The 20520-nt window shown below is 41.9% G+C and overlaps 1 protein-coding gene across 1 annotated transcript in view; it reads left to right on the plus strand.

Annotated features, from left to right (window-relative positions):
* Nucleotides 1-20520, plus strand: part of PKHD1 (PKHD1 ciliary IPT domain containing fibrocystin/polyductin) — a gene marked incomplete at both ends in the record, with an annotated part of 416219 nt that overhangs the window by 32369 nt on the left and 363330 nt on the right. Inside the window, 11 exons of the mRNA XM_080665111.1 lie at nt 656-745; nt 839-929; nt 2380-2522; nt 4002-4129; nt 5298-5473; nt 8259-8397; nt 10158-10285; nt 12836-13020; nt 13913-14035; nt 15591-15696; nt 16199-16474. Of these exons, the coding sequence (XP_080521237.1) occupies nt 656-745; nt 839-929; nt 2380-2522; nt 4002-4129; nt 5298-5473; nt 8259-8397; nt 10158-10285; nt 12836-13020; nt 13913-14035; nt 15591-15696; nt 16199-16474 (1585 nt within the window). The remainder of the gene's footprint in view (nt 1-655; nt 746-838; nt 930-2379; nt 2523-4001; nt 4130-5297; nt 5474-8258; nt 8398-10157; nt 10286-12835; nt 13021-13912; nt 14036-15590; nt 15697-16198; nt 16475-20520) is intronic.

Raw genomic sequence — 20520 nt, forward strand, 5'->3', positions numbered from 1 at the left:
TGTAAAGATCAAGGTGTTGGGGTCTCTCAGTTGTGCTCCATACTTTTGTTGAGTAATTTTGGTGTATTTTTGTTGTTCACTTTTTGGTGTACAGGATGAGTCACTATGGACTCTGCTTTTTAAGTTTATACTCTAGTCGAAAAAAACACACACACACACATGTATATAAATAGCCACAAGGAAAAAAAAAAAAGAAAATCACAAGTGATATAAGCAGTTAAAAATAACAAGTGACATAAGATGATAGGTCTTACTCCATAATGAAAGTGTAAGGTGCTTGGCAGGGAATGTATTGGAAGCCAAGCCGAGATGGAGTAAGCCTCTGAGAGTGTGACATGCCATGTGGCTGCTTCTGCCTGCCAGGCCGCTGGGAGAGAGAGAGTGCTTGGGGAGAAGAGGGAAGTGGGCTATTCAGGGGCAATGTGTGTGGCGGGGGAGGAAGTAACAAAGATAAATAGGGAGACAGACATGCACATTATTCCAAGGCAAGTTTTTTCATTAGGAGATAACACTTGTGTTCTCCAGATATTTCTAGATTATAGTTTAAAAATGGAAATTTTAATAAGAAAATAGCAAGCCAAGAAGTATGTTCTTAGATGACCTCTATGGCTTGATTAGCACATGTCATTAAGTCCTGTTACTCTTGACTTTTTAGATGCTAACTGTGTCTGGAAGTGGGAACTTCCTCCTTACTTGGGACAATGTCTCTAGCCAGCCTATCCCTGCAAATGCCACAGCCCATCAGGTGGGAACCTCCTTCACATACGGAGAGGTGGGGGAGCCAGGGGTGGTCTTTACATCCACGGTATAAACTCCTAGTAGCTTTTCTTTTCTACAGATTCAAACAGCCATTGAAGAGTTACTTGCAGTCAAATGCCAGCTGGAACCCTTTTCGGCTAACATCCTACTCCGAGTTGGATTTGAACAAGGTGCTGTCCCTGGCTTGACAAATTCTGACCCTCTTCTCCATCATTCTCTGTCTCCCCCTCTCCCTCTCTCACTCTGTCTCCCTCTCCCTCCCCTGCCTCCCCCTCTCTGTCTCCCTCCCTCTCTCTCTTTCTCTCTGTCTCTCTTGTAAAATGGGAACAATGTTCATTTCCTCTCCAAGGTGCAAATAGAATCAAGGAAGATATGGAAACTGGATTTGGACACTGAGTGGCCAAAGGAGTAGCTACTTTCTTGGGAGGGAGCTGCTTGTTGTGGTGTCCTCCTGAGCTGTCCGATTAGAAGCCAAGGGTGCTGGGGAGTTAGAGTTAAGGCTCACAGTGGGAAAAGAATTGCAAAAGATATAGGTGGGAAGCGGCAAGACAGTACAAATCTTATTTAATTTAAATTTCATCTTGAGTAAAGGAATTATTACATAAAACAGTAGTCTTAACAAATTATAAAAATGAGAGGGTATATTTTAAAAATACTAAGGTGAATTAAGTTTCAACCGACACTCCTTATCTTTTTACTTGTCAACAATTTTTCATGTCATGGTACACATGGAAATGGTAGTCCCCCTTTATGCAAACCCCAGTGAGTACATGAAAACTTGGCTATACCATGTTTTTTCCTATACATACATACCTCTGATAAAGTTTATTTATAAATTCAGCAAGGGAGAGATTAACAGCCATAACTAATAATAAAATAGAACAATTATAACAACATACTATAATGAAAGTTATGGGAATGTGGTGTGTGTCTCTCTCAAAATACCTTATTATACTGTACTCACCCTTATTCTTTTTGTAATGATGCAAGATGATAAAATGCCTAGGTGATGAGATGAAGGGAGGTGAATAATGTACGCATTATGACAGAACATTAGGCTACTGTTGACCGTATTGATACTTAACAAGCACTTTCCGGCTTCTCTTTGGCATATCTGAATGACCAGCATCACTACTCCTGCTCTTTGGGGCCATTATTAAGTAAAACAGGGTTACTTCAACACAAGCACTGGGATCTGAGAACCCAGAGAGCTACTAAGTGACTACCAGTGGGGAGCATCTAAGCTAGGGACTGTGTGAGATTTCATCATGCTATTCAAAGCGGCGTGCAATCAAAAACCCATGAGTTGTTTATTTCTGGAATTTTCCACTTAATATTTTTGAACCATGGTTGACTGCTGTTAACTGAAACTGTGGAAGTGAAACCACAGTAAGGGGGGGACTATATATTTTCAATGCTCTAGGAGTGACAGAATGGATTTTTCATAGCTGGAGCCTGCAAATGGGGGGCTGCAGGGCACCCTGAGCCCTGCCCAGCTCACCCGAGGGCTGGGGGGCCAATATCATGGGGGACCCATAGCTCATGTCCTGCACTCATGTTGGGAAGCTCTGTCTTTTTAACATCTACCCTGTCTTTTCATTTTATTTGAATTGCATTCAGGCCTAGAAGGTTCCAGCTTTGATGGGGACCTCACCAGTGGGACAGAGCCCTTCTGTGGGAGGTTCAGCCTCTGTCGGCCTCGACACCTTGTCCTCACACCCCCTGCTGCCCAGCAGGGCTACCGGCTGGATCAGTACACACAGGTACAGAGCAGCCCTCATGCTTCCAGGGAGGCATTGGTCTTACTCTCGGGGGTTGAGATGAAGAAACAGAAGCACAAACGAGTGATTGCTGTGTTTGCTGTGATTTGCCTAACACGTTTCTGGTTGAGGTTCTCAGTTTCTTAAATGCTGTTTCAGGTGTGAACAGATGCCTCCAGCCCTCCATTAGCTACTTGTTAATAGAAATGCCTTTGTATCCGTGGGAAACCTATAGGAATTTTTATATGCTTTGTACAGGGATGGGCAAAAGTCAGTCTACAGTTGTGAGTATGCCAAGCAGAAAGTTTATTCTTGTATTATTTATTGATTATTATATTAGTTTCCAACAACTGTAAACCTACTTTTGCCCCCCCCAGCCCCCTTTATTTTCTTTGCTCTTTAGGTATCAGTGCAGATCTATAATCAGACTTTCTGGTTTTGAATTCTGACTCTACACCCTGTGTGCCCTCAATGTCTTACTTTAGTATACATATCTGAAAAAATGGGTAATAATGTTGTCTACCTCTCAGGATTCGGTGAAGATTAAATGAGGTAATCCACTAAAGTACCTGTGCAGTGGTTAGGACTCAGCTGAGGCTAGCTATTGTTTTTTATTATAGTTATTATTATTATTATTATTGATGCATTGACTGACCCCTTTCTTGAATCCCTCTTACATCCTGTGTGTCAATGGCTCTGCAGTTCTTCAAATGAAGCCCATTTGCCCCGTGGGAACCAGGGTGAGCCTTGCTGGGGACAGCTGAGCCCATGGCAGTGGCTTCATCCTGGCCTAGTTGAATGGCAGTGGGAACGGGACTGAATGGTTCAGGTCGGGGCACCACCCATCTCTCAGCCTTTCCCATACAACAGAAGCTCCCAATGGGCATAATTTTGCCTCCTAGGGAAGAGTTGGCAATTTATGAAGACATTTTTGTTTGCCACAACTGGGTCAGTGCTACTGGCATCCATGGGTAGATCCCAAGGATGTTGCTAAATACGTACATTGCATAGAATAGACCCCTCACAGGAAAAAAAAAATTCAATCCAAAATGTCAATAGTGCTGAAGTAAAAAAAAAAAAAAATCTGCACTAAAGACTTTTTGAGCCAAATAATTTTACTTAACTCAGAATTAGAAACCAAAGATGCTGAGGAGTTAAAGGAATTGCAGCTCAGAGAGGTTAATTGACTTGCTCAAGGTTGCACAGGTAACCGGGTCAGAACAGGGGTTTTCTAATTGAGATCCTCTAAAATTGTCATTGCCAAACACAGTGCACTTAATAACTTTCTTTCAGAAAATAACAATTTACTCTAAATGATTTGTCTCTCCTGCTAGACTGGTAAGATGTGGGAGGGCAGGAACTGGGCTGACTCCCTCACAGTGTGAGGCAGTGTCCTAGAGAGATGGGCTCTCCTCACCTCACATTGTTTGAATGGCTGCTTCCTGCACTGATAGAGCTGAAGCACTTATCTGGTGTCCACAGCTGTGCATTGCATACAAAGGCCACATGAATAAGACCCTGAAGGTGACCGTGTCTTTCACAATCGATCTTCAAAACATCATTAAGAACATCACCTATGACTGGAGTCTCATGGGAACCAGTCCCGAAAGGTAGATAATCTGTGGGGAGTTGTGGGAATTCAGCCAACTGGGATGATTAGCTCTCTCGGGGACTGTGCCTCAGATACGAGCTAACTTAGGCTCTGAACACAGATGGGAAAAAATGGAGCCTGGAGAAGTTTGATGTAAAAACAGTTAGTTGTGAGGAATATAATATTCCTAGAAGGAGTCTGACATTTCTCATAGAGTCACAGAACATAGTATTTGGAAGAGGCGTTAGAAAATATTCCTGGACATTACCGATGAGAAAAATGGGGTGGTGATTCACCCCATTTGGTGATTCACCAAAATTTGGTGAGTGAACAAGATTCTGGAATAAAATTTAAGCATCTCGGTGCCTTAACTCAGTGCTCTTTCCAGAGATCTATTATGGGTTTTGTAAGCGGTTTTAAACCTAAGTAGTCCTGTAATGTCCAGGAGTATTAATCTTCCTTCTCATTAAAGCCTAACATACTATCTGCCTGAGACACACACTTATATTGTAACTAGAGGCTCAGTGCACCAATTTGGCCTGGCCTGTGGGATTGGGCCGAAACTGGTTCTCTGACATCCCCCTGAGGGATCCCAGATTGTGAGAGGGCACAGGCCAGGCCAAGGGACCCCACTGGTGCATAAAAGGGGCTGGAGAGAGGTGTGGGAGGTTGGCCAGCCGGGGAGGGTCTGAAGGAGGGCTCCAGGGTGTGTCCAGCCCATCTCATTCAGTCTCAATCATTCCCAATTGGCCGGACCCCAGCAGCAAGCTGGCCTAGTGGTCAGAGCGCCTTCCCCCTGGTGGTCAGTGCATGTCATAGCGAGTGGTTAAGCGGCCTTAGCATATCATTAGCATATTATGCTTTGATTGGTTGAATGGCTGACAGGTTGACCGGACTCTTAGCATATTAGGCTTTTATTATATAGGATTTGAAAAAGACTCAATGTCAGGAATGAATGATTGCCTTAAAATGTGATTCACTAATGTGATAGCACAAGTTCAGTTTAACAGCCTGTCTTGGATGTTGTACCCAAGGCACACAGGCCTGTTTGGGTGCTGGGGGTTCACGGGGTCCCTCTCCTGGCTACACAGTCCTCAGGCCCCCAGGTTGGAGAATGAGGGCTCTATCGGGAGGGGACTGTGGATGCACAGGGACAAGCCCATTTCTGCTGTGCACTTGTTTTTCAGCTGGCGATTCACTTGCACTAACCTCTGGAAGACTTGCGTGCATCGCTCTGTGCATCTCCAGAGGCCTCTGGCAAACTCCCCGGTGCTGGTTCATCGAATTGACCTCTTCCCTCCAGCTCAGGAGACTGGCGTGTTCTATGTGGATGAAATTATTATTGCAGACACAAACCTAACAGGTGATCATCGAATCCACTCTCTTCCATGCACCTGTCCGTCAAAGGCTGACCTTAAACTTTTCTGCTAGGGGCTGCTGTTATTTTAATGAAGAGGGCACAGGCGATTCTCCATCTTGCCTGCCTTTTCCTAGAGAGAAGATGGGGTCAGTATTGTGTGCCCTTGGCCCCTATATTTCTCTTACTAGTTCCTCTTCTTTCCTATTCCCTGCAATGCTTGCTCTTGCTTCTGGTAGTTGTGCTGTTGCCCCGATTTTACTCCTTTCTTGCTGAGAAGCCTTGGTTTCCTCATCCATAAACTGGTCATATTGAGGTCCCTGCCTCATTGGATTAACTGCAAAGATTAACTGAAGTGTAATGGAAAGCACTCATCACAGGTCCTGACCATTGTAAGTGTTCAATAAACATGAGCAATTATTATTACTATTAACATTATTATTACTGTTAATAAGAAGTCCAGAAAGATTTCTTGATTTCTCTATCAGTTATTATCTGTCATACAAAGTGCTGAAGAACACAGCAATATCTGGCCATATAAAGGGACTAAAGTTCTGATTTATGACAGACTCAGTGAGAGCTAGAGGGTAACCAGGCCCTCATGAGAATAGCCTTGTCCTTCCTTCTGCCCATCTAGATTCCTCCCACTTGTCAGTTAGGGTTCAGGCCTGGCCTATTTGTCCACCAAGTCCTTTGACCTTCCTTAGGCGCAGTGACCTCACTGGGCTTTGCTTGTTCACAGGTCTTAGGGACAAAGTGCTCATCAGGGGACCTGAGACTGGCCCCGGAGACCGCACACCCAGGGGAAGGGAAGCCCACCACCAGGCAGATGGTGTCATTGCTCCCAGGGCCTCCAGGCTTCCAAGTTCTGTTTATTCTCCATTTCCCGTCAGATCCTTGTGACTTTGGGGCTCAGCTTTCCTGCTTTAAGTAGCTTCTCTTCACCCAGGAGAAGGGGAGGAAGCAGTCATTTACATTTGATTTCAAAATGTGCAAGTTTTCAGCCTTTTGCCTATAAAATTGCAGAGCTGAGGGCAGGGAAACTTGGGGGTGCATGGCAAAAGGTCTCTCTTTTACTCTTTTAGCCCTGAAATTACGTTGTATTTGAACTCATCAAAATTCTGTCTCTTATTTGTTTCAATGGTTTAAGTGTTTTGAGGGCATCTGGGTTAGACTGTGTCACTGCTTATTTTAAACCCTGCTTATGTTCTGGCACACAGAAAATAATATTCAAATGGTGTGCTTGGGTAACTGCCTGAATTCTTGGTGCTTAAGATACTGGGCTGGACCTTTGGTGACCCCCAAGTGCTGCCCAGATTCCTGGAGGACTGAGGGTCTCAATATTTTAGACACTTGAACTCCGTTATAGGGAAACTCAGGATTAGATAATAGTTGACTTTCCCTTTTTTTTCCTCTTCTCCTTTAAATGCTATCTTACACCTACAAACCTTCAAAGTGTAAGATCCAGAGTGCTTTCTCAGTGCCCCCACCTTCCTGCCACCAAATGCTCCCCTATCTGGATCCATCCTAGGAGTGAGGTGAGGAGGGAAGCAGAGAGGAAGAGGGCAGAGACAAGAAAGAAGATGGGTGGCTTGGGTAAAACCATGTTTCCTGCTTTGGCTAGTTAGCGTGCTGGCAACACCTTTGCTTTGAGGATTTTTTAATGGCAACATAAACTTGACACAGTTGGGCTCAATATTCAGAGTTAATTGTCTGACATTTCTCTGATCAATTTAACACTATTATATTCTCCCATCTAAATGTCCTCTGTGGAAGTTTTTCTTATCTAATGGTAACTACCATTTATTTCTCAATTACTTCTCAGAACCTCATGCGATGGACCTAGTATTCCCACCCTATAGATGACAAAAGCAAAGCTAAGAGGGGCTGAGTATCTTGCTCCAAATCCATAGCAGGGATGTGGGCAACCCTGGAACCCTGAGATTATTGATACCAAAGCCAAAACTTCAATGACTCCATACCCAGCTGAGTGAATCAACATTTACTGAGCACCCACTCTGTGCCTGGTGCTGTGCTAAGCATTGGATATGCAAGCATACTGCCTTTGAACTGTTTTCTGTCTCATTGTACTGTCTTGGGGAAGAAGCTATCTTTTACACAGTGCCTAGTAGGAGGGGAGGAGAATATTAAATTACATTGTGCTGGTCATTTAAATCTGCCACATCACTAAACTCTCCCTGCTGTGCAGGTTGGTATATGTCACTATTCCCATTTTAGAAATGAGAAAATGTATTAGGTTAGTTTGATTAGCCAAATGGTAATCTAAGAGAAGTGGAAAATCAGGATTTCAACAGTGGTCTGTCTCAAAGTGTGCACTTTTCCTGCTCATGTGCTGACTCTACACTGTGGATAAATAGGAGGTATCCCCAGTACGTGCCTTGTGTGTTCAGTCTTCCTAAGGAGGATCTGCTGGGCATTCCTGGAGTTGCCAGGGAAAAGAAAGGAGGAAAGGGTGGCCATCCACACTGTGGTAGATTATCTGTGTGAGGGTCCTCCTGTGGCACAGGGAGTGATGTTTGTCTGGCTTATGTCTCCTTGAACTTGGCAGTGAAATCAGACTTTGTCTCCTTACACCATGACCTTGCATTTTTTTTTGTTGGTACTAAACTCCTGCCTCCTCTCACTGTGCTCTGCATCCAGCAGAGGGCGGGAATCTCAGCTTTGAGTGTATGCTGAGATCTAAGTAACTCAGCATCTCCAGCGGGGACTTTCCTCACAGCTGGCCTTCCACCTTGAGTTACTTGATATTAATTGGATTGTTGCTCTCCAGTTTCTCAGGCTGATTCTGGAACAGCTCGCCCAGGCGGGAATCTGGTGGAATCACTCTCTGTGGTGGGATCCCCTCCAGTCTACCATGTAACCTCCTGGTTGGCAGGGTGTGGCTCAGAGCTCCCACTCATCACTGCAAGGTAGGAAGCTGTCTTTGTTCACTGGTCGCTCCTTAGGATTGCCAGTTGGTCCTGGAGGACACAAAAGTGGGACTTTTATTAGGAAAAGTCACCCATCTTGTTGCTTAAAGCAATGCATCTCAGTCTTAAGAATGCAGTATCAGACACCTGGAGGACTTGTTAAAACATAAATCACTGAGTCCCAACCCCACCACCTTTAATTCACTGGGTATCAGGCAGGATCTGAGAATTTGCATTCTCAGTGGGTTCCCAGGCAATGCTGCTTTTACTGGTCTGGGGACTACACTTTAAGAACTGGTTCCTAGAGAATTTGTTTAAAAGTAGTTGTATGTTTATGCTCTTCAGAGGCTCACATTGCCTCCATTTTCTGTTCACACCCCTCCTTTCATTTCTTATATTAATCTTATTAGAATTATTTGAGGCTAAATGGAAGTCTAAAGAACAAACACAGCTATTTCTAAGAAATCACCACCAGATGGCACTAGAGCCCCATAAGCATCGCTTGTCTTTAAATAGTCAAACTTCCTAGTCAAATTTACAAAGCAGTAACTAAAGAGCAGGCTCTTCCTCTAAGCTCCTGGAGCACGTGTAGGCTCTAATTCATTCTTTTCTTTTTATTTCGTTTTTCATTTTATTGAATTTATTGGAGTGACTGGTTGGTTAATAAAACCATGCAGATTCCAAAACCCCAGTAGGACAGGAAGAATTAAGAAGCTCGGCCTTTACAATCTCCCTCCCCCACCCCATCTCTTTCTAATATGTTCCAAAATTAGTTCTCACACGTATACCATGCTTAAGACAGTGTATTAATGACAGGTGCAGAGAGCTTGACTTTGCGCTCCACTTTCCTTGATCTGGTCCTCTGGGCAGGAAAGAAGTGAAATCCATCAATTGAATGAAAGAGTGCAAGCTCTTTGGTGGTAGGGAGGGAGTTGCTGCACCCACCAACCTGCAGTCCTGTGCCCCAAATGTCGAAGCTATTAACTCTGAACCGACAGGACTAATATAGGTTGTTTTGAAAGGTCCACTCTTGAGTGGTCCTCACACCCTTCCCTACTGATTTTTCCTCAAGTCCCTTCAGTCCTGGGAGCCTCCAGCCTAAGCAAGACAGGGCAGCCTTCAGTCTGGCCTCTCTTAGATTTATCTTCCAACACCCATAGTGTCACTTTGTCTTACTGCTTCTGTCTGGTTGTGTGTACCCACGTCAGTATGTAAAACTGAATACTGTTTTTGACAGAAATTAGATATGTTTATTGTTGAAAATTGGGAAAATATAGAAAAACACTTAGGAGAAGATAAAAATCACTCTGTCTGCTCAGACATAATTTCAATTAACATATTGGATCCATATTCTGGCTGCCTATTTCCCCAAGCAGTTTTTACATACATATATACATGTATATATGCACTTTTAAACCTCTTATTAGGACCAAAAATAACATACTCTATTTGTATGCTCTTTTCACCTAATGGTATAACTTGTTCTCCCTCTACTCTGTGCTGGGGACCAGAGCCATGGAGGCCAGTGTCATCCCTCTGGTGCCCAGTGAAGGGGAAGGATGGGCATTCTTAAAAAATCCTAAAATTACCGCACACTTTTTCTCCTGTGATAGGAGAGGGGCACCAGATATTTGGGAGCCTGAGCTCAGGGTGGTCTGGAACCGTGGGTCTAGCTGGTCTTTGAGAAGAAGCTATGTTCTGCCTGGAGCAGCATTCTGGAAGGTTACTGTGGTTAATGCTTGGTGTTTGATATGCCACAGCGCTGTGCCCACTGAAGGAGCAGAAGAAGGATCTGGGATGGTCCAGGTGGCAACGCAGAGACTTCAGAGAACAAGTCCACCTTTAGGAGGACACTTTCGCATCCATCTTTCTAATACAGTGATTCCTGGTAAAGGGGCAAATGGGGGGACGGTGCAGCTTTTCTCATTTACAGTTTTAGGGGCATTTCTAGGCAAGCAACATCCTGTGAGATTGTCAGGCAGGGGGAGAGTCTGAATGCTATTTTGTTTATTTTCCAGGGTCTGAAAATGATCTTATTAAATAAAGACTTAGACAGTAACAATAACATAGCATTGCTAATATAATCCCTAACTTTTAGTTTTATAGATGTGGAAACAGTGGATTAGCTTCTTGGGTCTGTCATAACAAATGACCACAACTTCGTGGCTTAAAACAACAGAAATTTATTCTCTCACAGTTGAGGCCAGAAGTCCAAAATCAAATTGTTGGCTGGGCCACACTTTTTCTGAAGGCTCATGGGGAGAGTCCATTTCCTGCCTTTTCCAGCATCTGGTGGCTGCCCTTGGCTATGGCTCCACCCGCTGTCTCCATGGTCACATTGTCTCTTCCTCTTCTGTCTCAGAACTCCCTCTGCCTTTCTCATAAGGATATATGTGATCCAGGGCCCATCCTGACAATCCAAGATAAACTCTTCTCAGGCTTTGACTTAGCCACACCTTATGCTATACATAAGGTAATATTAACTCTTTGGCCTTATAATGTAATATTAATAGGTTCTGGGGATTAGGGAATTGACATATCTTTTTTTTTAATCCCCACCCAAGGAATTTTTTTCCTTTGATTTGTAGAGAGAATGGAAGGTAGGGGGGTTTGGGGAGGAGGGGGAGAGAGAGAGAGAGAGAGAGAGAGAGAGAGAGAGAGAGTAGATACATCAATGTGACTGGACCAGGGATCGAACCTGCAACCTAGGTAGTGCCCTTGATTGGGAATTGAACCTGCAACCCTTCAGTGTGCAGGCTGCTGCTCTAACTATTTAACAACACTGGCCAGGGCGACATATCTTTTGGAGGGCCACCATTGAGCCCACTACACTGAGGTTTGCCCAATAATCATGCAGATAGTTGATGGCGGGGTCCAGGTGTGAACTGGGTTTTTGATCTCAGGTCAGTCCTCTTCTCTCTGGTGTTTCCTAGGCCAAGATTCATGGGTCTTTTGAATTAAACTCCACGATGACGCCATATGCTATTGAGGATAGTAGTGGTCATAACAAAGGTAGAAGGAGCTTTCAGATGCGATGAGAGTAGTTTCCAAATCTTCAATAACATACACATTTCACAAAGGATAAGGGTTATAAATGATTATAATTTGTTATTTAGTTTGTATAAACGTAGGGGAATCAGAAAGGATGCTCAGGAGAACTCAAGAGTGGCTGTATAAAAATTGGTGCATGGTCCAACAATCTTCTGCCCTCCCAGGCAGAAAGATGCTGGGCTTGCAATAAATCTTCTTGAGTGGGAAGAATAAAGTGGTGTTTTTACTCTAATAGGGCAACTTAGGAAAAGTTGAAGGTCCTTAGGCTATTGGACTCTGTCGCTACTGGAGTCTGATAAGTGGGTGAATCAGTGCCAACAGTGCCCTGCCTCTGTGAAGTCCATCACTGTGCTGTTTCCCTTATCAACAATGAGACACTTGCAGCCCATGCGTAGACAGACTCTTCCTGCCACCACCTTCTATTGCTGATACTCCTCACATCACTGCCTGCAGAACAGCAGGGGAAGCCAGCCTTCACTTGGCCTTTTGAAATGGTGATGGCCCCAAGTTATGCAAATGTAGAATAATCTTTTTTTAAAGGATGAGAATTTTGTTTGCATTTAAGAAATACAGTGGTATTTTATTAACACTCCAAGGCAGTGTGGGATTTAAGAGGAAGACTCTTGAGTAGGTAGAAGGCAAGCTGGATTTTAATTAAAACCTTCCTTGCTTGGTTGGCAAGCTTCTGAATCTTCTTAGTTTTCATTTTCTTCATCTCTAAAGGAGGCATTAGGGTACCCAAATGACCCACCTCCCAGAGCTGTTGAGAGTAGCTAATGAAATGGAAACTTTTGGTAAAGCATGAAACAGTTCAAACCCAAGTAGGAATTAAGTACCCAGTGTTATTTCTCTGTGGCGATGTGGAATGGGGAAGCAGGTGGTTGGGCTTAAAGGAAATTCTAATAGAGAAACTGAAGTTAAATGTCAGCATTCCTCAGCTGGGCTGGCTATGTTTTTATGGACGTCTGCTGCTGTGTGCCTCTCCCACCCGCTGTGAAAGGTGGCCAACTTTTCTCTGTCCACAGAGCCAGCTACATTTTTTTCCCGGGAAAACTCAACATTTAATTAGACTTTCAGGCATTACCAGGATGTCTGGAGTCTATATTTTGAGTTGACAGCTGAGATAGTTTTGTCTGATGTGACTGTGCTCTCTGCTTGCTCTCAGATGTGATACTGACTAAAGGTATCACGATATAAAAAGAGGGCATCAGCTCGTATCTACCTTAACTGGGCTGGGGCTTCTCTTGAAGCTATATTTTGAACATGAGAGTCTCCTGCATATTTAGAAGGTATCTTGACACTTATTCTCTGTTATCTTCATGATGAGACCCTATGAGGTAGAGTAATTTATGTCTTGTATTTTGTATATCACAACCCTTCCCCACAGATGTTCCTGTACATATTTCAGCTAGTCACCTTCGCAAGCTCTTACAGTACAATGCTGATGACGTCACATCCAGGTACCTCAATGTCAGTGACTTCACTGTGACTGAGGATCTGAAGTCTTGCTATGAACATGTATGGACCCTCTCCTGGTCCACCCAGGTTGGGGATTTGCCCAATTTCATCAGGGTATGTATGGTATCCCTTTTGGTGGTATGGGGTTTGTGCCCTGGAACAATTTTGTAAAGAAAAATATCAGAATGATATAAATGAAAACCATCATGAATTATTAATTTTATTGGAATATTCAAATAAAGGGGCTCAATTATCTTTCTTTCTAGAAGTTTTCAAGACACATTTTTGTGAATCATATCTCTGATAAAGCAATTTGAATCAATGTCTCCTTTCCTAACTCAATGTAGGTAGAGACGTTATTGGTCAGTGTCCACCTTACACCAATTCTGCATCTGTTATTGGATAATTTAAGCAGATGTGATTGACTTAGATTATGAGGGAGGCAGATGGCACAGCAGAAGGAATTTTAGAAAAGGATTTGCTGTCTTTGGATAATGACAAAACCAGATGCTCTTGCATATTTAGGGTTTTAAAAATAATCTAATGATCATCTACCATTTGGTTATTATAAAATGAAATCCAAGATGGAATTTGATCCCTGTTATATGGTGGTGTGGGTCATCTGGTTTTCAAACAAAATACTTGGGTGGAGATAGAGGAAGGACAGAAGTCATCTCATAGCACTTGTTTCCTACATTTTATTGTAATATTTTGGATTGCAAACATACAAAATAGAAAAGCACATAGAAACAAAAATATCTCAAGACTTAGAGAAATAATTTTTGTAGAACTCTATTTGCAAATAAATATCCCTCTAACCTACTGGGGCTTTCATTGGTCATTACTTATGTCAGGTTTCTAGTTTTCAATCCCCGGTCACTCCATTTTCACTTTCTAGCTATTGGGTTATCTTAAACAGAATGTGAAAAGACCTTTTATTATTTGTTTAAAACAAGACTAGACTGCTATTCCATGACAGAATTCACCAGAAATTTGATCGTCTTAGGTCTCTGATGAAAATCTAACTGGAGTGAACCCTGCTGCAACCACTCGTGTGTTATATGATGGTGGAGTTTTTCTTGCACCCGTATTTGGAGACATGTTGGTTACTGCCAACCAGCACACTCAGGTGAGAGTAGATGGGTCACCCCAATGCAAGTACTAGTTTTACATCTGTCTCAGCCCCTCCCTAATGTGTACTGTGGACCAATCCAAGGATAAGTTTTACAACCCATAACACAGAGACAGTTATGGCTGTCCTCTCTCTACTTCCACAGGGTATGGAAAGTACTCTGAAAACTTAAGTGCTTTGTAAACACAACATCCTGTTATTATAATTATTGATGCTATTATTATGGTATAAAAAATAGAGAACCTCTGTGAGTACATATGGTTTATACTTCCACACCGTGATATTGAAAAGTAAATGAGCTAAGTCAACTCCTTTTCTTTTTAAAATGTCTTTTCCTCTTTCTCATCTGCCCATAATCTTGTTATAAGTCATCTGCTTTTAATTTGAGAAAAATTTAAAATACAGAACTGTAAAGAATAATATAACCAAAACCAGGGTATCTAAACTGAGGATTAATAATCATCAACATGTTGATATATTTAGTATTTTTTGTCTTTATGGATAAAATAAAACAGATAAAATCAAAGTGTTCTTTATCAATTATGCCTTTATGCTATCCCAATACCCTTTTCCTCCATAAGAAAACATGATCATAAAATACAGTGTATGTACTTTTATCCATATTTCCTATGTAGAGAGTCCAATGAGCATATCTTTTCTCATCTCCAAGTATTGTAGGATTCTATTAGATTAACATTAGCTCCAGTACAAGGGAAAGACATGTACAAGCTGACCCTTGAACAATCAGGGGTTTGGGGCACTGACACCCTCACAGTAAAAAATCTGTATGTAACTTTTGACTGCCCCAAATCTTAACTACTAGTAGCCGATTACATAAACAGTGAATTAACAACATATTTCATATGTTATATGTATTTCATACTGTATACAATAAAGCAGTTAGAAAAAAGAAAATATTAAAATAAGAGAAAATACATTTATAGTATTTATAAAAAATAACACATTTACAGTATTATTAAGACAATCATAAGAGAAAATACATTTATAGTATTTATAAAAAATACATTTACCCATGTTGTTCAAGGGTCAACTGTAGTCTCTTCTTGGGGCCCTATTCTAGGACAAAAAAAGACCCCAAACCAAGTGTCCAAATACTCCAATTTTTAGTTATATACCCATGTAGTAATGGTGGAAGGAAGGTGCCTACTTTTCTGGCATTTACCAGCAAAGAAAGGGCTTTTCACAGGAAATATCTGCCTACTTGAAAATAGAAAGTAATAAAAAGTCCTTATGCAGTTTTAATTTTATTAAATTTAGTTTTATATGACAGACAGAATATTTATTCAAGATGTAGCACATTTAATTGTAGAAATGTGAGGTTTCAGCATGTTTGCCATCAGTTTAAGAGTCTGACATATTTTGAGCTATTCATTACAATTTAAGGTTTATTACTGGGAAATAGAAGAAAGAAAATAAGTGAATCATGAACACATTTTAATTTGGACAAATTTCACAAGTACTTTATTGGTATGAATACTACTGAGTACATGAAATACATACATTTGGGTTTCATTCATTTGCTTTTTTTCAGGTAGTTGTGCAAGTGAATGACATACTAGCTCATTGCTCAGGTTCCTGTTCTTTCCAGTATCTTGAAGGATCAACTCCCCAGGTCCACTCTGTGTGGTATTCCCTTGGTAAGATTTGTAATTGGGCATTGAGATGGTCATGAACTTTAGGCACAGAGTGATTTGTCAGCAGCCATGTACCTGGTGATGGGTGGGTAGGAGGTGCATCAGTTTATGGAGTGGATGTTTAGTGATGCAACAGAAAGTGCATTTTTTGGCCAATGTAACTGGTATTGTTATGATTGAAAATGGAGACAAGTGGATTTTTTGATGACTTAAAATGTTTTATTTTCTTTGTTTCTTGCTTTGAAATATTCTTTACTTTGACTTCCCCCCATTTTTATTGACTAGTCTTCTCTCATTACTACTTTTGACACCATTTAAGATGGGGGCTGTATGCTTACAATGATAAATGCCAATGTCCAGTATTTGAGTCAGCATGCAACTCCTTGAATCTGAAGATGAGAGGGGACAATGAAAGAAAATGATCATTTGATGTTAGGGAGAGTTATCTGAAATGGAGTGATCCCTGAGAGATGATTTGTTCTTTTAATTTCTTTCCTTTTTTAAGATGGTGACATGGACCTACTGGTTTATATTACTGGAACTAGTTTCTCGAGTGACTCCCAGGCCTTGCAGATTACAGTGAATAAAACAAGTTGCAAAGTTATTTTCTCAAACCAAACAGATGTGGTATGCCAGACAGACCTGCTACCTGTTGGAGTTTATCAGATCTCAGTGCTGGTGAGACCCTTAGGTCGTGCCATCAATGCCAGTGGAGGAGGCCTCTTCCTGAACGTGGAACCCAGACTGGACGCAGTGGAGCCTTCTAGAGCTGCAGAGATCGGTAATATGGGGAGGACCCCACGTTGTATCTGACCCTTTGAAGGTAGAATTCTTGCTGATATGCAGGAACCTAACACTCCTTCTGTGTAATAAATTCTGTATCCACTATGATTCACAGCTTTTTGTTTTCTGCCATCAGAATTTCTTCTAATGAGCAACAGATATTTGAGCCCTTAAATGAACTCATTGCTACATAGTTTGGCTGTGATATTAGGCACGATTGGGTCAGTCAGTGAGTCACCAGGATAATTTGGTTTAGTGGAAACAACAACAGATTGGGTGTTAGGACATATGTGCTTGGGTTTTCATGATGCCAAAATCAGATGTGTGACCTTAGAAATGTCAGTTATTTCTAGGGGACTTAGTTTCCTAATAAAGATGATGATAGGCATCGTGTTACTTATGAAGTATCTCTTAGGTAGTCACATACCCTAAATGCTTACAGCCACCTGGAAGATGGAGATATTCTCCACATTGTTTAGATGAGATAATGGTGGTTCTGCGAGAACAGTGACTTGCCCCAGGCTTTCTAATAGAAAGAGGTGGATTTAGGATGCAAACTGGGATCGTCAGATGCCAAGACTCCTGCTGCTTTTGCGTGCCATGCTGTCTTAGTTATATAATTAGCCTAATGATGCTTAACTTATAGGCCTCCTAGTTTTGTATGAGATTAAAATGAGTCAACAGGTGGGAAAGTCCTTTGAAAAGTAAAAGCATTTGCATGTGTGATGTTCAGGTCTTGCCCACTAGAAGCCTTGCACACAGTGGGTGCTCACAAATATTTGTAAACTGACATGCACTTGGATACTTGGCTAGCATGCAAAGTCAACTAGCATTTGAACAGTGGGGTATGCAAAGGGCAGTAGATCTTGTCAGTGTCAGCCCTGTGGATTGGGTGTTAGTGCCATGAAAACCAAGGATCTCTTCTGAGGAACAAGACAGTTAAAAACAACCCAGCCAGCCGAAACCGGTTTGGCTCAGTGGATAGAGCATCGGCCTGCGGACTGAAGGGTCCCGGGTTCGATTCCGGTCAGGGGCACGTACCTTGGTTGCGGGCACATCCCCAGTGGGGGGTGTGCAGGAGGCAGCTGATTGATGTTTCTCTCTCATCGATGTTTCTGGCTCTCTATCCCTCTCCTTTCCTCTCTGTAAAATATCAATAAAATATATTAAAAAAAAAACAACAACAAAAAAAAAACAACCCAGCCAGATTGCAAGAATTCTTAGGAATACTTATGCATGTATATATATGTTAATGTGTGATTTTTGGAGCATAAAACGTCTTAATGCCTTGGATTGTTGTCATTGTTTATTCTGCTGAACAAAGACCTGTGGCTTAAAACATTTTTTGAAGTGGTGTTTCCTGGCCACAAATGCGTTGTTCCAAGGAACATCTTATTTCTGACTTGACTTTGCCTAGATAAGTGACTAAAATAGAGCAAGCTTTCTCTGATTTTTCAGTGATTTAAGGGAAGAGCCAGAGGATATGTGATGCTGACAGTGCAAGGTCATATTCGATATTAACCCAATAATGATTAGTTTGAGTTTAGGGCATATAATAATCTTCCCAGTAGATGTATAAGGGGCTTTGATCTCAAGTTACCTTTGCAGTTTAGGCCACACAAACCTTCTTTAGCTCCTGCCACTGCATTGCAGACACCCCAGTGGCAGACAGGTGACTCAGTCATCTTTGTTTCCTCTAGACAGAGTGCCTTGCCCAGGCTAGGCGGCCAACTGTGCTTCTTTTCCTGGGACTGAGGGGTTTTCCAGAATGAAAGACTTTCAGTTTTAACACTGGGTCATGGAACTCTTAATGCTAAAACTCAGAAAGTCCCAGGCACATGAATAGTTGGTCCCTCATCCTATCACCCAATCAAGGCGTACTGTACCAGCAATATGTAGTAAAGTAATTTATCTGGGAGGATTGTACATCATCTCTATATATTTTAGGAAAAGATGAAAAACTCAGAGAAGGAAAAATGTTGGATGGTTGCAAATTGACTTTCAGTAAAGACTAAGGGAAAAAGGAAGGGGAGAGAGAGAGGGAGAGAGCAAGAGCGAGAGCGAGAGCGAGAGCGAGAGAGAGAGAGAGAGAGAGAGAGAGAGAGAGAGAGAAGCTCTAGTTGCTACTTAGTATCAACCAATCTCACTCCTTCACTCACTCAACACTGATGAAGCCACCCTGTGTAAAGCCCTGTGCTAGATGCTGAAATCCTTGCCACTCACAGTGTGGCTCTGGACTAGTAGTAGCTGTATCAGTTGGAAATCTGTTAGAAATGCAGAGTCTCATGCCCTATCCCAGACCTCCTAATCAACCTGCATTTTAACAGGATTCTTAGGCCATTTCTGTGAACAGTGGAGTTTAAGCAACGTTGCAGTAGAGGATTTAAAGAGAACCAGGCTGAGTCCTACCAGCAAGGAATTTACAGCATAATCCAGTATGAAATGAATATGTATAATAATATGACAAATAATATTCTAAATTACCACTTACCATATGCAGAAGCACCCTCCAAAGGATTTTAAAGGGAAATCTCGGCTTTGGAGGACATACTTCCTTGGTTCATTTCTTACTGAGTTACCTTCTCTTTAGTTATGGGACCTTGTGAGACACCTGAACTTTCAAATAGAAATGGCACAGTGTTACCACCTCTGCAACTTTCAATCATTAACATCAACAATAATAACAACACTTTATTTAGCTCTTATTATGTGCCAGAGACTATTAATGTGGAGCATATAGTAAATTAAAATAACGTTCCTGCTGCCATGGAGGTGATGGTTAATTGTGTCAGAGAAAAATCAAGCAGGGGAAGAGTGACAGAAGGGGTGGTTGTGATAGGAAGGCCATTGGCACTGGAGGGTTGAGGTGGATGGCACTGGAGAATGGAGACATGGATGAGGTGAAGGAATGAGTCCTGGGGGAATCTTGGAGAAGAGTCCTAGATGGCGGGAACATTGAATGATAGTCTTACGTCAGAATAAGCTTGGCTTGTTCCAAGAACACAAGCGAGGCTACAAATATATATATTCTTTGAAGAAATACCCAAATCCTGTGCCCATTTAACAAATTGAGTTATTTGTCCTTTAATCATTAATTTGTAGGAGTTCTTTATGTGAGTCTCAGATATATGATTTGCAAATATTTTCTTTCACCTGTGGCTTGTCTTTTTATTTTCTTTTTTTTAAAAAATATATTTTATTGATATTTTTACAGAGAGGAAGGGAGAGGGATAGAAAGCTAGAAACATCGATGAGAGAGAAAAATCGATCAGCTGCCTCCTGCACACCCCCCACTGGGGATGTGCCCGCAGCCAAGGTACATGCCCTTGACCGGAATCGAACCCGGGACCCTTCAGTCCGCAGGCCAAAGCTCTATCCACTGAGCCAAACCGGTTTCGGCTCTTTTTATTTTCTTGATAGTAGTCTTTGAAGCACAAAAGTTTTATTAAATTTTGATCAAGTCCAATGTATATTTTATTGTTGTTGTTGCTTATGCTTTGGTATCATATCTAAGAAACAATTGCCTAATCCAATATCACTAAGATTTGTGCATACGTTTTTTTCCCTAAGAGTTTTGCAGGGTTAGCTCCTGCATTTAGGGTATCTGATTCATTTTGAGTTAACTTTTGCATATGGTATGAGGTAGGGGTCTGAATTAGTTTTCTAGGGATGCTTATCTAGGTACCACAAACTGGATGGCTCAAACAACAGACATTTATTGTCCTACTGTTCTGGAGGCTGGAAGTTACAGATCAAGGTGTTGGCAGAGTTGATTCCTTCTGAAACAACCTGCTTCATGCCTATCTCCTAGCTCGTGGGGGTTCACTGGCAATCTTTGGCATTCCTTGGCTATAGAAGCATCACCTGATCTCTGCCTTCATCTTCATTTTGTGTTCTTGCTATGTCTTTTCTGTGCCCAAATTTCCCCTTATAATAAAATACCAGTCATACTGAATTAGGGGCCCACTCTATTCTATTCCAGTATGACTTCATCTTATATTAGTTAATTACATCTATAATGAACTTATTCCCAAACAAGCTCAC

Source organism: Plecotus auritus (assembly GCF_963455305.1).
Source record: "Plecotus auritus genome assembly, chromosome: 4".
NCBI lineage: Eukaryota > Metazoa > Chordata > Mammalia > Chiroptera > Vespertilionidae > Plecotus > Plecotus auritus.